General features: G+C 36.1%; 1 protein-coding gene across 2 annotated transcripts; it reads right to left on the reverse strand.

Moving 5' to 3' along the window:
- Positions 1-1,688: 1,688 nt before the first annotated feature.
- On the reverse strand, positions 1,689-8,904 carry LOC131025036 (serine/threonine-protein phosphatase 2A 65 kDa regulatory subunit A beta isoform-like). Of its 2 annotated transcripts, none has more exons than XM_057954624.1 (13): positions 8,743-8,904; positions 7,673-8,086; positions 6,706-6,952; positions 5,459-5,571; positions 4,712-4,791; positions 3,879-4,020; positions 3,696-3,776; positions 3,374-3,478; positions 3,117-3,299; positions 2,822-2,914; positions 2,334-2,473; positions 2,176-2,242; positions 1,689-2,021 (listed from the first exon to the last, which is right to left on the reverse strand). In XM_057954624.1, the coding sequence occupies exons 2-13, from the start codon at positions 8,063-8,065 to the stop codon at positions 1,905-1,907; spliced, it is 1,761 nt and encodes a 586-aa protein (XP_057810607.1). In that variant the 5' UTR covers positions 8,066-8,086; positions 8,743-8,904; the 3' UTR covers positions 1,689-1,904. The 2 variants fall into 2 exon arrangements, with proteins under 2 accessions (XP_057810607.1, XP_057810606.1); XM_057954623.1 differs by having other exon boundaries at positions 8,737-8,901.
- Positions 8,905-15,113: the final 6,209 nt, after the last annotated feature.

Below are 15,113 nucleotides of genomic sequence, written 5' to 3' on the forward strand. Positions count from 1 at the left end.
TTTCGTGGACAAACAAAAATGATAAATTATGACCTACTTTTATGGACGGATAGATTATTAAGCTATAAAAAGTATTATGTAGATTTATTATAGAACAAAACTTAGCATTGATGTTGATAGTTGAAATAGAATTACACTTATTTGCTTAACTGAAAAGTTGAAAACAATTTTAAACCATTAATCCTAGCGTCCACGAAAAAAGGTTCTAATGAAGGGCGACACAAGTTTTAAGAAAAGTTAGTAGTCTATTTAGTGAGTAAAGACATGGCTACACAAATGAAAAAAAAAGTGGAGAGAGTTAGTGAGAGAAATAGCACAAAATTAAAAAAAAAATGGTGGGTCTATGAGTGACAAAAAAGGGTTAGGACATATTTTTGTGGATGAATGAAAATGACAAATTATGACCTCTTCCACAAGGAAAAGAGTATTTATTAATTTTCTAGCTTAAAATAGATATTGGTGCATTAATTTTTAATAATATACATATTTATGTGTTTATTTATTTAACTGTTACACAATAAAATCATGGGTAAAGAAGTAAAATAAGAATAGTTGCTACCATTTTGAATCAATTGATCCAAACCAACAACTTAATATTCAATTATAAATCCCGATACTCCATATATGAGTATAATATGGCTTATTAGTAGCATTACGTTAATAGTTGAAATAGAATTAAACTTATTTGCTATAATAAAAGGTTGAAATAATTTAATATTTTTTTCTAACTTAATATAAATATTGGTGTATTAATTTTTAATAATATAGGTGTTTATGTGTTTATTTAGTTAAGTACTCCATCCGTTCTTAAAACATAAGGGGAGACAACATGAGTTTTAATATTAAAAAAAAGAAAAAAATACTCCTTAAAGTTACTTGTTTGAATCAATTAATCCAAACCAACAACTTAATATTGATATAAATCTCGATGATTCATATATATGAGAACATTGAAAAATGAACTATTTTCCTTTTATCTCTCAGACATTGTCTTCACACTTCAACTCTTATTGATTTAATAAAGAAAAATAATAAGAATGTATATGACAAGAATATATTTTTTATAAGCAATCATAAATACAAAAGAATCCATACATTTATTAGCAGGAAGATTAATGTTACAATAGTTTATTGTTGATATGTATATAATAAATTAGAGACGACATGGCTAGATTTCTATCAATTTAGCCAATCAAGTATGTGAGTAGATCTTATATCAAAGAGTTGTAGATAGTGTTTCAAAGGAGAATTGATAGAGAATGAAGTTGGCAAAAGAATTGCTTTTCCTGCAACATTTATTGGAGGTCAAAGAGATATGAGGCGTAGACACCTTGATGCATTGACATTAGTTTGAAGATTTAAAAAATCGAATTTATTTATCACAATGACATGTCAGCCTGAATATAAAGAAATACAAGAAAAATAATTTGTTGGGTGAAACAGCTCAAGATCATCTCGATATTTGACTTTCGTAAATTCAATACGTATTTTAACAAACTTTATTCACAATAATTTTCTCAATGATATTTTGAGTATTGCATTGAATATGATAACAATTCGTCTATAAAGATAATTGTTAGCATAATATTACATTAAGCAATTCATCATCTGCAAATACGTGCAACGCACAACGAACAGGATAGAACATTTATGTAACAGATCATAAATTCTGGTATACACAAAACAGATAAATAAGTCTTTGAGCTAGACATTAGACATAAGAGTTGAAGATACAGTGTTGTTAAAATTAGTTATGTGAGAGTAGAAGGAAGCACAGACAAAAAAATTAAGATACAGAGAATTGAAACACAAAACAAAATGTTCCTGATTATCCGCGATAACAACTAGAATTCAACAGGCATACCTTCATAAACTAGCAATGGCATTTGATATAACCAACTCGTTTAGCTCATCATGACATGATCGATCGACTGAAGTGCTTGATTAGCGAAAAAACGGACATCTACATCAGGGTCCTCAGCAAGCTCTACTAAGCTGGGGCGTATTGATTTCTCCACCACCTAAAGAGAGAAGAAAGGATTGGAAGGAGGAAAGAGGATAAGCCGTATGAAAATTGACAGGGAGTGGAGCAAGGCATTCCGTGCCTGGTCAAATATCATTACATGGACTAACATATATAAGATAAGAAAGGCACTGAAGGATGAGGTAACTCACAGAGTGATCAACGATGGGGATCATTGACTGCAACACCTTTGCCACGTTAAACTTGATGTTGGGCACTCTGGATAAATATTAGAATCGAGCATGTTAGCCGTCAGAACTAAAGATTGCGTGCTATCACATCCCCATGGATGGGGTGGAAAGACAACTACCTGTCCTTTGATGCAGTGACTATAACAGGCAACAGGTGAGAACATGTGATCTCAGAACCCATAACGGGAGCAAGCAAGGAAATTGAACGAAGAACAGTCATCCGGTACAAATAATGGGGATTGCTGATCATATCCAAAACCTGAATGAAAATGAATTCAGCTCATCAGCCAATCTGATCGAATGGCAAACATAGAGAATAGATATTGGAATTATAAAATCAAACGAGGAACAGTTATCACACAATATCATGCGCATATATACATGTGTGTGTGGGGGGGTGGTGGGGGATTTAAGGTCACGTAGGGAAACCTGCGGTACCATAAATTTAGGTTAAAATATTAGGAAGCCAAATTCAAGTATCAACCTAAGGCGTGAGCTAATTAAAATGCAGAATGCAGTCGTGCCAAATATCGAAACCTAAGGCGTGAGCTATACTAGATTCCTAGCATAAATGGTAGCTTTTTTTTTTGCCAAGTTTTCCACAAACCTGAGGAACGATATGCTGCATTGCCCACTCTGGACCAAATTCTTCTGCCAGGCGTTTCAAATTATTAGCTGCAGCATCTCTAATGGAATAAACCTGAACAAAACCCAAAGGTTACAACTAATTGCTTGGATGTCTTATCACAATCGCCAATTTAGAACTCCAAAGCTAAAGCATAGCTGCATAATTATTCTTTTCACATGCTCTACCAATTTATTGCATCTTAAATGAGAGTAACAATCAATATATTATATGGTAAAACAGTATAACATCCAAACTTTTTTATAGAAACTCCGACCTTGTCCTGTAGCCACTGCATGCAAAGGGCACCTAGTTTGTCATCAAAAAATCCAACACCCAACTGACTAGCCAATAAAGGTATATATTCTATGATGGCGAGCCGAACTCTCCAGTGCCTATCCTCTGCCAGCTCAACAATAGCTGGTAATAAAGATTGCGAGAGTAAATCAATTCCAATAACCTGCAAGTGCCGGAAATACCGATTAAGTTGACACATTAACCAAACAATACAGCAGTGAGTCAAGCAGCACACACCTGATTGACTTGATCTAGTTTGCTGATGATGTTGAGACGAACATCGGGAAATTCATCTTTCAAAAGTGAAAGAAATATGGGAAGAAGTTGCTCAATTGTTGCATCCTGCATCAACAACATAATCCAATATCAAAATCCCACTGAAATTATGTTTGCATGCACTGGAACACAGCATGCATAATCTACAGACAAGGAAAAGAAAAGCAACAAGTGAAGAAGAACTTCGAACTTCACACACCCCAGCAATGCATCCGTGAATAAACATGTTTGCATCAACACAGTACCTCTGTCAACTTAAATATAATACTCCTATATATTTTACCTTCCCTAAAACGGGAGCCATCCCCATTATGACGGATGCCAAAGCAGACCTTACATGCTGTGAAGAATCAGATGACAACTCCTGCAAGCATTATCATCCTCTTATAAGACAGTCCTGAAAGACAGGTTCACAGTATATTCATAGCAAATAAATCTAGCTTGATTTATGCCTCATGGTAGATACCTTTACACAGGGAAGAATATGTTGGATAGCAAGTTCAGGGTTAACTATCCGACAGAACTTGGTCACTTTTCCGGCAGCTGCGATCCGGACTTCTGCTTCATTATCTCGAAGTAGTCGGACATACGCAGGAACCAAATCCGTCCTTGAAACATCATACAAGTCAATTGTCCATATTTCTTATTCCAAAAGATACATAAGAAACCTAAATCTACATTATTACAAAAGTTGAATCCTAATGTCTAATTTTTTATCATCCCTTATATGTCTACTACTCCCTCCGCCCTACTATTGTTGTCTCCAAACTTTTGGGCATGGGAATTAAGAAGGTGTAAATTGATTAAAAAGTGGTGGGACCCACACATTTTGAAGGGTTAAATTTTACCTTTTATTGACATGAGACAATAATAACCCAAAATGGTAAGTGGGACAACAATAGTGGGACGGAGGGAGTATTATACTATAATGAAAAGAACGTCAAAAAAATTAGTTTTGTCTTTTTTATGTTTCTTGTGGAAACCATAAATGCTACACTTATCAACCCGCAAATTATAGAAGATTGTGACACAGGGTTCTCACATAACAAGGGAACTGAATAGTACTTATGGGCAGAGTGCCTCTAGTTTTCAATAGTAAATAGTGCATAAACTAGACAGAAATTATATAAATCCCAAGTCATTGTCCCTGTTTCTGACCAGATAAAAAAGGTATAAGCGTAAGAATAAATAATTCCTTAGATATCCATACAGCATCAACATTGAAAGGAACTAATAATAGAGTGTTACATCAGATGCAGAAAATTGGAAAAAAGTAGAAGCCAGATATTGAACAAATACCTAGTAGGTTCAGGTCCCACAGCCTCACAAAGCTCATACAATTGGTTGGCAACCATGTACCGAACACGCCATGACTTATCCTGATTAATATAGTAAGCAAATCATAATTTAATAAAATGTGGGGAAAAAAAAAACCAACAAAGTTATCGAGCCACATCCACTTGCAGCAGAAAAAAATAAAGATATGACCAATTAATATTTGTCACTAATAGCAGCAAATTTCAGGCCAAAAAACTCTTACTTGATACTTAGCCATAATAGTATAAGCTACAATGAAGCATTTGATTAACAGGAAGGATGAGTCATAAAGTGGTCCAACATACTCCCTCCGTCCATGAAAGAACTTCCTATCTTTCCTTTTTGGGATGTCCACAAAAAAACTTTCTACCTATTTTTGGACTATACCCCACCACTTATAATTGCTTACATTTCACTTTTTCACAACTCCCAATATTAATTATAACACATTTTCACCACTCTCAATAACTTTTTCTCCACTCTCAATACACTCAACAACCTTTTTCTTAAAACTCGTGTCACTCCCTCCTAGGAAGTGCTTTCGTGGACGGAGGGAGTATTTATTCAAACTTAAGTTGTAGATAAGCATGAGTAATAAACAATCCAACATATATGATCTAATGAAGCAAGTAGATAAGAGCTAAAGAAAATAGCCCAAGCAATATAACAGCACATCTGGCAATTAGGTCATAACCAGTAAAACTAAAATCAATACAATTCAGAAAGTACCTGTGAGAAGCTAACAATCACGGGGAGAATATGTCCAACACAATCTTGAGGGTCCAACAATTTCCCAAGAGCAGCACAGCCCTCAACAGCTAGCAAGCGAACAGAATCCTGATCTGAAAAGATGAGACCAAAATAGTTAAAATGTCACCACCACATATTGCATTTTCACCTCACCTTGAGCAAAACATCTTTCAAGACACCCTCGAGCATAAAAGATGTGTGTTATTCTCTATTTAATATTCTATTACAGAGAGCTACATAAGTTAACATAGTAGTTTTCATTATTTATTATTCACAGAATCATTAATATGAGAAGTAAGAGCTCCTTATCAACTAAACTATCCTAGCTACCAAAAAATGCAGCAAAGAAAGAAGATAACTTCTCAATGCATAACTCCAAATTTGCTCAAATAGAAGGCACCAGTTAAGGACAAGGATATGGCAATATATCCAGATGTGATACACAAGTAACAAAACATGGAATAATGTTAACTATGACGATTCAATGCTGAATGTGCACATGTGAAAATGAAAATCAAGCTCTTGACATGTTTTATTACATAAAATTACATCCTTAGCACAATAGCATGATCCATCAATGCCATTTTAAGAGATAGAAGTTGACCAAGTGGATGACAATCATGACCGTAGAACACAAATGCAAAGTAAGAAAAACAAACTGAGACTGTAAGAAAAATTGATTTACAGGCCCATCATAATAGGCAACTTGAATCCTATTTGTTATCTGCATGATTCATGTCACAATGACAACGATCCATTGTCATCCAACAGCCTTCATCTAGTCAGAGTGCCAGTTATCTCCAGGAGTAAAAATGGCCTGGGTGGGTGAAAATACTAGTAGAATAAAAACAGAAAAAGGCACAGGTTTATTTCCAAAAGAGATTTGGACGATTCAGAAGACTCAACATTCAGAGGCCCGTCACAGAAAGCAACTTGAATTCTATTTCGGACAATATTCACATGTTCAGTTATCTATCTAAATTAGATAGATACTACATTTTAACAGGCTTTTGAGTTAAAACTCGTTTTTACTGAACAAAAATTAAAAACTAACATCTGTAACTAGCTAAGCCCCATGATCTACCAAGTACCAAATTCTGATTCTTTAGATATTAAGCCATGCCCACTATCATTAGGGTCTAGATATACAATCAATCACTAACAATCTACAACTTTTGTGAGTTACTTAATTACTTCTATAAGCTCGAAAAACTGTATAATTTTACCATCCTGCGTCAGATCCTCAAACATGGACATGATGTCGCTTTTGAGAGGAGAAGCTTCAACAGTGGCAGCAAATTTTCCCAAATTTGCTGCAGCAGCCCTTCTGACCATAGGCATATCATCTTGACACAACTGGCTATATATTGATCTTAATTCTGTCTTTAACACATCCGAGGCACTAGGGTAAGCAATATGAAATAGTCCACAAGCCGAAACTCGAGCTGTAAACCACTCGCCAGCTGCCAGCCTCTGTTAACCAGCACAGAGCAAACTAAAAATGAGGTGAAGAAATTGCACGTACTTCACCACCAGAATAACATGTTGTATATGAATTCTCGTGCAAGAAAGAAGAACAAGATGATCATGAACAACATAGGACATGCATACTTATAAACAAAAATTTGAATCCAAACACCAAAACCAACTCTATGCTACATGGCATTTTAGGCCATAATCAAGAATTAATGATTAAAGCGATTTTAACTCTTGTGGTTCCGATATAAACAATAAGCTATCAAGAAAATTTAAATAAACTTTAGAAAATATGGATTTAACTCATAATCGAGATAAGGCTGATTAATATAAGAAAATTGATAAAATAAACTATGATCTACTTAAACGCTAAGCTGAAAATAACCCTAGATGCTTAATCTAGTTAATACTTATACCAGTTTATTGCATAACCAGAAACCATGAAATGGATAGGATATCGTGTCATACTCGTGAAAATATGCAAAGAAAATTTATGAGCTTCTAGTGATCCTACAGTTCAGCTTAAAATGAATAAAATGTAGACAAGGTATACGGGAAAGGAAACAATGGAAAATGAAAAATAGAAAAAGCAATCAGACATCATACTGAAGAGCCATACTTTCCTAGAATGAATCTATGACATTTGGCTCCAAACTAACATAGCTAGCATTCTCAGTAGCGCCAAAATTACGAAAGAATTGGCAGATTATTTCTGACCTTCACAAGTGGAATAAAAGAATCAATCAAATCACTTTCCCTCATCTGTGATCCAATTCTGCACAATGACTCTACAGCTTTATCCCTCACACACGTCTCCTCCACGGTACATAGGGTTTCCAATGGAGGGAGCAAAACATGAGCATGCTCCACCCCTCCAACATATGGAATGAATACACCCAATTCTTCAGCCATAGCAAGGAGCACCTCATCATCATCGTCATTGTTCTCGCTCAGAAATGGTATCAACTCTTTTCGAGTTCTTTCCTCCCCCAGTGCACGTGCAATGGTGGATAGTCTTCGTATAGAGTTTAGCCGAAGTTGAATGTCATCATTCTTGAGCTCATCTATGAGCACTGCTATTGGATATAGAGGCTCGTCCACCATCGCCATCCAACCACAATATTAATCTTCCTAGAAATCAAAATGAAATGGAGCTACTTCAGAACTAAGAGAGAGCATGAATGTCATAGAACCATTGAATTTTCACTAAAAAGGCTACAAATGAGAAGCAGCCTGAAAATTATGCGTAAGATCCACCCTAGCAATAAAGGTTAAAGAAATAGAAACACACGATTTAGCTCTTACTAGTTACAGAATAGATAACTGATCGTTAAATCCCCATTACGCTCACTGACATCATTAAACGAAAATGCAACACTATATAGCAAATGATTTTTTTTTTTCAGCAATGAAACAACTGCAATTCAGGTCAACGTAACAACAGCGCTGTTTATATTGTCTTCAAAGAAAAATTCCTGAATACGGAACACCACATTTTATTTCTGATTTAGTAATATTACACATTTCCATAAAATTTCAGCTCGCCCGTGCGTTTAAATTGGTAACAAAATTACGTTCGCCTTATTCTCCAAGTAAGCGAATCAACAGAAAAAGAAAAGAAAAATCGGGAAAATCGGAGATCTGGAGAATGTAAATCCCTACAAAGGCGAAAGGAAAAAGAAGAGGGGGATAGAGAAACAAAAACTTTACAAGGCGTATTTGGTAGGGCACGGTATGCATACAGCCATGTGTAGAACGAAGGAGAGGGATGAGAGAGTTACCGTTACCGGATAAATGAGTTCCCGCCGGCTTCTCTCAGATTCGAAGGTTGAGAGAGAGAGATACTTTAAGATGCGTTTTCGGAGCCGGTGTAGGAATCGCGGGGCTCTATCTTTCTATTTTTCGCTCTTTTTTTTGGTAAACGCGTTTGCAGGAGCTCAAAAACGGGTTTTATGTTGAACTGCGTTTTACGATCCTTCGTAAAACGGATGTCCCGTGGGCCATGGCCCACTCCTTGCTTATCACCTTAGCTCAGATTAATTTTAGTGTATTTTCTTTTATAAAATGAGGAAAAATATATATTTTTACTTTTTTATTATTATTTTTTACGTATTTATTATGAGAAGAAAAAATAGATATGGTGAAATATTTTCTCAACCTGTTCCTTCTCAGTTTTTTTTTACAATATTGAATAATATTATTTTTGGATAATAGTGTGAAAATATTTTTCAACATTTCCTCATCTTTTCATTTCTAATAAACATATGATAAAAATTAAGAAAATGAGTAATATTTTCTCATATTTTCTTATCAGTTATTTTTCAATGAAATTTTTACAACTAAAGTAAATGCACCCTTAGGGTTATTGATGTGTAATAATCAATTTTGGACGAATTTTGATTTTTAATATAAATTTTTAAAAATATTAAATGATATTAAAAAATAATTTATTAAAATTTATTAAGAAGTAAAATTTCTTCCAAATTAAAACAGATGTGGCATTGACCTAACAAACTGAAACTAAAATGACAATAAAATGATGTTAGTGTATTTACTAGCCAATAATTTCAAAACAAATTAAGTTCACATATTATTTGACACTTTTAAAGTTCAGGTTAAAAATTAAAATTCTCCAAAGTTGGTGTATTAATATAATAATAACCAAAATTATAATAAGATCCATTTTGTTTTCTTAATAATATCAATTACTCCCTCCGTTTGCTAAAAGTAGACTACTTTGGTTGGGCACGGGATTTAATAAAATTGGTGATGATTTTGATGTAGTGGAGAAAAGGGCCCCACCACTTTATGGAATGTGTGGTTGAGATTGAATTTGAGGTGGGTTTTATTGTAAATAAAGAGTGTTTGTAAGGATAAAAGATTAAAGTGGATGGTGGGACCATTTCCATAAAAGGAAAGTAGTATACTCTTTGCGGACGCCCAATATAGTAAAAGTGGTCTACTTTTGGCGGACGGAGGGAGTACTATTTTATTTTTATGGGTTAATTACATTATTTACTGATATTTTAAATTTTTATGAAAAAAAGTATTCTGACTTCTAAGCAATGGTAATTATGTATTTTACGGATTTAGATTCAATCTACCGCACTTGATATCTCACTTTATGTCTCACTTTCAATTTTATTTATTTTTTTACACATTTTTTCTCAATTTCAATTTTGTATACTTTAATTTGATTTAATGGTTATTAACTAGGGTTTATTCCATCTAATTAGAGTATATAATTAGATAATATGATATATATATATATATATATATATATATATATAAATGCGATAATATGTTTTTTTTCACTTTAGATAATATATTTATATATATATATATATATATATATATATATTCTGAACCGTTTGATTGATCATGATCAATGGATGAGATTGTTTCTCACTTCTTTAAATATTTGTCTTTTTCAATAGGGGTTAGGTTCTATGGAGAAATTAATTTTTTTCTGAAAGTTACGAATGTTGAACATGTCAGTAGTTTTTTATGAACATAGTAATAATTTTATTGAACGTTTAGGGACGTTTGGAGATTGAATCTTGGAGTGCGAAATTTTAAACAAATACATATTTTCAACAAATACGTCCGTTCATAAAAAATTATTGACATGTTCATCACAATTATTGATATGTTCATCTGTAAAGAAAATCGACGAAGAAATTGCGATGAACACAAAAGATTTACGTGGTTCGGGTTGAAACCCTACATCCACGGGACCAAGAAACGGAGCTTTGTTTATTGATTCACAAACTGAGAATTTACAAATGATACAAGTGTTGGAGTATGAGACACTCAATTGCTCATTATATAGCAAGCTTTGAAAATAACGAACAAAACAGATTTCAAAAAACCGTTATGCAAAACAGATCTGACTTCTAGCTCTGCAAATGAATTTTGACTCTGGCTCTAGAGTGTTGACTCTGCCTTGGCTACTCTGACTCTGATATGCCTTGGCTACCTGACTCTGCCCAGACCATACAGCTCTGGACCTTAACTCTGACTCTGGCTTCCGGAGTTAGCTCTGACTCTGAAGACTCCACCAGAGCAAACTTCACACTCTGGCTCTGGAGTTATCTCTGCTCTGTCAACTCCACCAGAGTAAACTTTACACTCTGGCGAGTTAGCTCTGCTCTGACAACTCCACCAAAGTAATTCATTCTACACTAGAGTATACAAACTAGATTATGAGCTTATGAAATCATAAGCAACAAATCTCCACCTGATTTCTAAGCTGATAATCGACAACAACAATGGTGAAGTATGAATGAACGGTGACTGTTTGTTCGGTAAATTATCGGTGAATTATGGATTTTACCTAGAGATTGATCGGAAAAGTGAGAAGAGATTGTTAGATTGTTGAGAGCACGAGAAAAGATTGATGCCGTAGTAAAAGTATTGAGAGCGTAAGTTTACAAGGTACAAGCTCATGACTATTTATAGATTACACGTTAAGGGTAAAAAGGTAATTTCATTGCTGGAACATGCGCCTTGCGTGGTCAGGGGCACCATGGTAATTTTGCCCTCAAGCAGGAGATTTTCCCGCTCTTTCGGCGATTTCTCTGGCGAAGGCCATTTCTCTGGCAAGAATGGCTTCTCTGGTACAAACCGCTTCTCTGATAAGGCTCATTTCTCTAACGATACCCGTTCTTCTGGCAAAGTCCGTTCCTCTGGTGAGGTTCGTCCCTCTGATAAAGCTTATTTCCTTGTTCTGCACATATTACTCCTCATCAAACAACAACAACAACAAAACTCCAGTCCTTCCTCCGAAACATTTTAACTCTGTATCAGACTTCAAACCTGCAGATTTACCAACTCAAGAGAATGCTCAAACTTAGCAGTAGGCAAAGCCTTAGTCAGTGCATCAGCTGCATTCTCTTCTATCCCAACTTTCTCAATCTTCACCAATCCTTGATCAACTATATCTCTTATAAAATGCATTCTGACATCAATATGCTTAGATCTCTCATGAAAGGTATGATGTTTCATAAGATACAAAGCACTCTGACTGTCACACTTCAAAACTACAGAACTTTCCTCAATACCAAAATCATGCACCAAGCCTTTGAGCCACACAGCTTCCTTGACAGCTTCTGTTGCAACCATGTACTCTGCCTCAGTGGTTGATAGTGAAACTACAGATTGTAGTGAGGATTTCCAACTAACAGCTGATCCAAAGAATGTAAAGATATAACCTGACTGAGATCTCCTATTGTCTAAGTTAGCAGCATAGTCAAAGTCAGTGTATCCCATCAAAAAAGGCTTGTTGATGTCTCCCTTCCTCTGGAACAATATGGCTCTGTCTGCACTGCCTTTTAGATACCTCAGCACCTTCTTGAGAGCTTCCCAATGCTCTCTTCCAGGATCCACCATATACCTGCTCATAACACTTACAGCTTGTGCAATGTCTGGCCTAGTGCAGACCATTGTATACATCAAGCTTCCCACCAGATTTGAGTAATGTATTTTCTCCATTTGTTGTCTCTCTGCATCATTCTTTGGCTTCTGGTTATCTGAGAGTTGAAGATGAACAGCTAGGGGCACTGTGACAGCCTTTGATTCATGCATATAAAATTTCCTTAACATCTTCAATATGTAATCCTTTTGACATAACCATAGCTTTCCAGCCTTCCTATCTCTCATGATATCCATCCCAAGAATCCTTTTAGCTGCACCAAGATCTTTCATTTCAAACTCTTGATTCAAACCATCTTTGATTACCTTGATTTCAGCCTTATCCTTGCTAGCTATTAACATGTCATCTACATATAGCAGCAAGTATGCAACAGTGACTTCATTCATTTTCTTCAAATAAACACAGCTATCATATGCAGATTTTGTAAATCCCATCAACTCCATATGATCATCAAACCTTTTGTACCACTGCCTTGAACTTTGTTTGAGACCATATAAGTTTTTCTAAAGTAAACACACCTTATTGCTTGTCTCTGGATGTACAAACCCCTCTGGCTGGACCATATGGATCTTCTCCTCCAACTCTCCATGTAGAAAGGCAGTTTTAACATCCATCTGTTCAAGCTCCATGTTAAATTGTGCTACAACTGACAGCATGACTCTGATGGAAGTATGCTTAACCACGGGTGAGAAAACTTCATTGTAATCAATTCCTTCCTTTTGAGTGAAACCTCTTGCCACCAATCTTGCTTTGTACCTGGTCTGCTCCTTCCCAATGACCTCAATCTTCTTCTTGAAGATCCATTTGCAGCTTACTAATTTCTTGTTCAGTGGTTTTGACACTAGTATCTAGGTACCATTCCTTTCCAGAGAGTTCATCTCCTCCTTCATGGCTAAGAGCCATTGTTCTCTTTCTGGTCCCTTCATAGCCTCTGCATAGGACTTAGGCTCCTGATATTCCAGCTCCTCTGCAATGCTCAGAGCAAAGTATACCATCACAGCTTGGTTGTACCTCTGAGGTGGCTTGACCTGCCTCCTTGCTCGATCTCTTGCTAGTTGATATGAACTCAGATTATCAGAGCTGCTCCCAACATCTTCACCATCTGCAACTTGTTGAGAGACTTCAGTTGTTCCACCTTATTCATTATTTGCAGAGTTCCTATGAAGTAATTCATCCAACAGAATCAGACCATTTTCCTTTTCCTTCTCTGAATCAGATCCTACTTTATAAGGCATGAGATCATCATCAAAAACTACATCTCTGCTGATGTACACTCTCCCCATTCCAGGTTCAGTGCACCACAACTTATACTCCTTCACACCCTTGGGGTAGCCCAACATCACACATTTTAAGGCCATTGGTTCAAGCTTCTCTTGTCTGACATGTATGTATGCTCTGCACCCAAAGGTTTTCAAATGTGAGTAGTTGGATGTAGAGCCATACCAAAGCTCATTTGGAATTCTGAAATCAACTGCGGATGAAGGAGATTTATTGATCAAATAAGCTGCAGTGACAGCAGCCTCTGCCCAGAATCTCTTTGGCAGCCCTGAATCAAACAACATGCATCTTATCCTTTCAAGGATAGTCCTATTCATCCTCTCAACAACGCCATTCTGCTGTGGAGTACCTGAGACTGTCTTGTGTCTCTGGATTCCCTTTCCAGAGCAGAAATCATTGAACTCCTTGGACACAAATTCCAAACCATTATCAGTTCTCAAGCACTTCACCTTGGTTGCCTTTTCAGTCTCCACCTCATTGCACCACACTTTGAATTTCTCTAATGCTTCAGTTTTATCCTTTAAGATAAAAATCCACAACTTCCTCGAGTAATCATCCATTATAGACATGTAATATCTCCATTTTCCAAGACTTTCAATTTGTGTTGGTCCCCACAAATCAGAGTAAACATAATTCAGATGAGCTTTAGATGTGTGTTTACCTGTATCAAATGGGAGTCTCTTGCTTTTGCTTAGGATGCACTGCTCACACATGTCCCCCTTGAATGGAATAGGATTGCTGATCTTGTTCTGCTTCAGCAACTAGTTGAGCCCCTTTTTTCCAACATGAGCCAATCTTTTATGCTACAAGATTGATTCATCTTTCTTCATGGAGTCAGACTGCCCTGTGATGGCTATGGCTTCAAGGTAATACAAACCATTTCTCCTTATCCCCTTCAAAATAACCTTGTTGTCTTTGGTGACAACAACTCCACCCTTCACAGATCTCCATTCATACCCTTTCGTTTCAAGAGATCCAAGGGATATCAGATTCCTTTTCAGACTAGGAATGTATCTTACCTCCATTAAAGGTCTGATGGTGCCATCATGCAGCCTAAACCTTATGCTCCCCTTTCCTTTGATTTCACAGGTCTGGTTGTTCCCAAGAACCATTGTCCCTTCTGATTGAAATTGTAAATCAGTAAACCAACTTCTAACTGGACACATGTGGAAAGAACACCCCGAATCCAGTATCCATTGGTCATCCAAGTCACCTTGCATCACATTCAAAGCCTCTGCAGTATCACACCGCTCTTGCTCCTTGGGCTCCTGCTTCTTGGTAGTGTTGGACTGCTTTTGGCTCTTCTTCCAAATGTTGCAGTCCCTTTTCCAATGGCCCGGCTTCTTGTAGTGATAGCAAGTTTGAACATCATCATCAGAGTTCTTGTTTCCCTTCTCCTGTTTCCCCTTCTTGAATTTCTTCTTGGATTTCTTGGACTTATCCCTT

Source organism: Salvia miltiorrhiza, chromosome 5, assembly GCF_028751815.1.
Source record: "Salvia miltiorrhiza cultivar Shanhuang (shh) chromosome 5, IMPLAD_Smil_shh, whole genome shotgun sequence".
In the NCBI taxonomy this organism is placed as follows: domain Eukaryota; kingdom Viridiplantae; phylum Streptophyta; class Magnoliopsida; order Lamiales; family Lamiaceae; genus Salvia; species Salvia miltiorrhiza.

Bases quoted from the DNA above. Each gene is read 5' to 3' on its own strand.
- LOC131025036 (XM_057954624.1), bottom strand. From the start codon at position 8,065: ATGGCGATGGTGGACGAGCCTCTATATCCAATAGCAGTGCTCATAGAT. The intron at 2,474-2,821 runs GTTTGTGGAAAA...ATTTTCATTCAG, and splicing joins TGCAGCATATCGTTCCTCAG to GTTTTGGATATGATCAGCAA. The intron at 2,243-2,333 runs GTAGTTGTCTTT...ATATTTATCCAG, and splicing joins GTCACTGCATCAAAGGACAG to AGTGCCCAACATCAAGTTTA.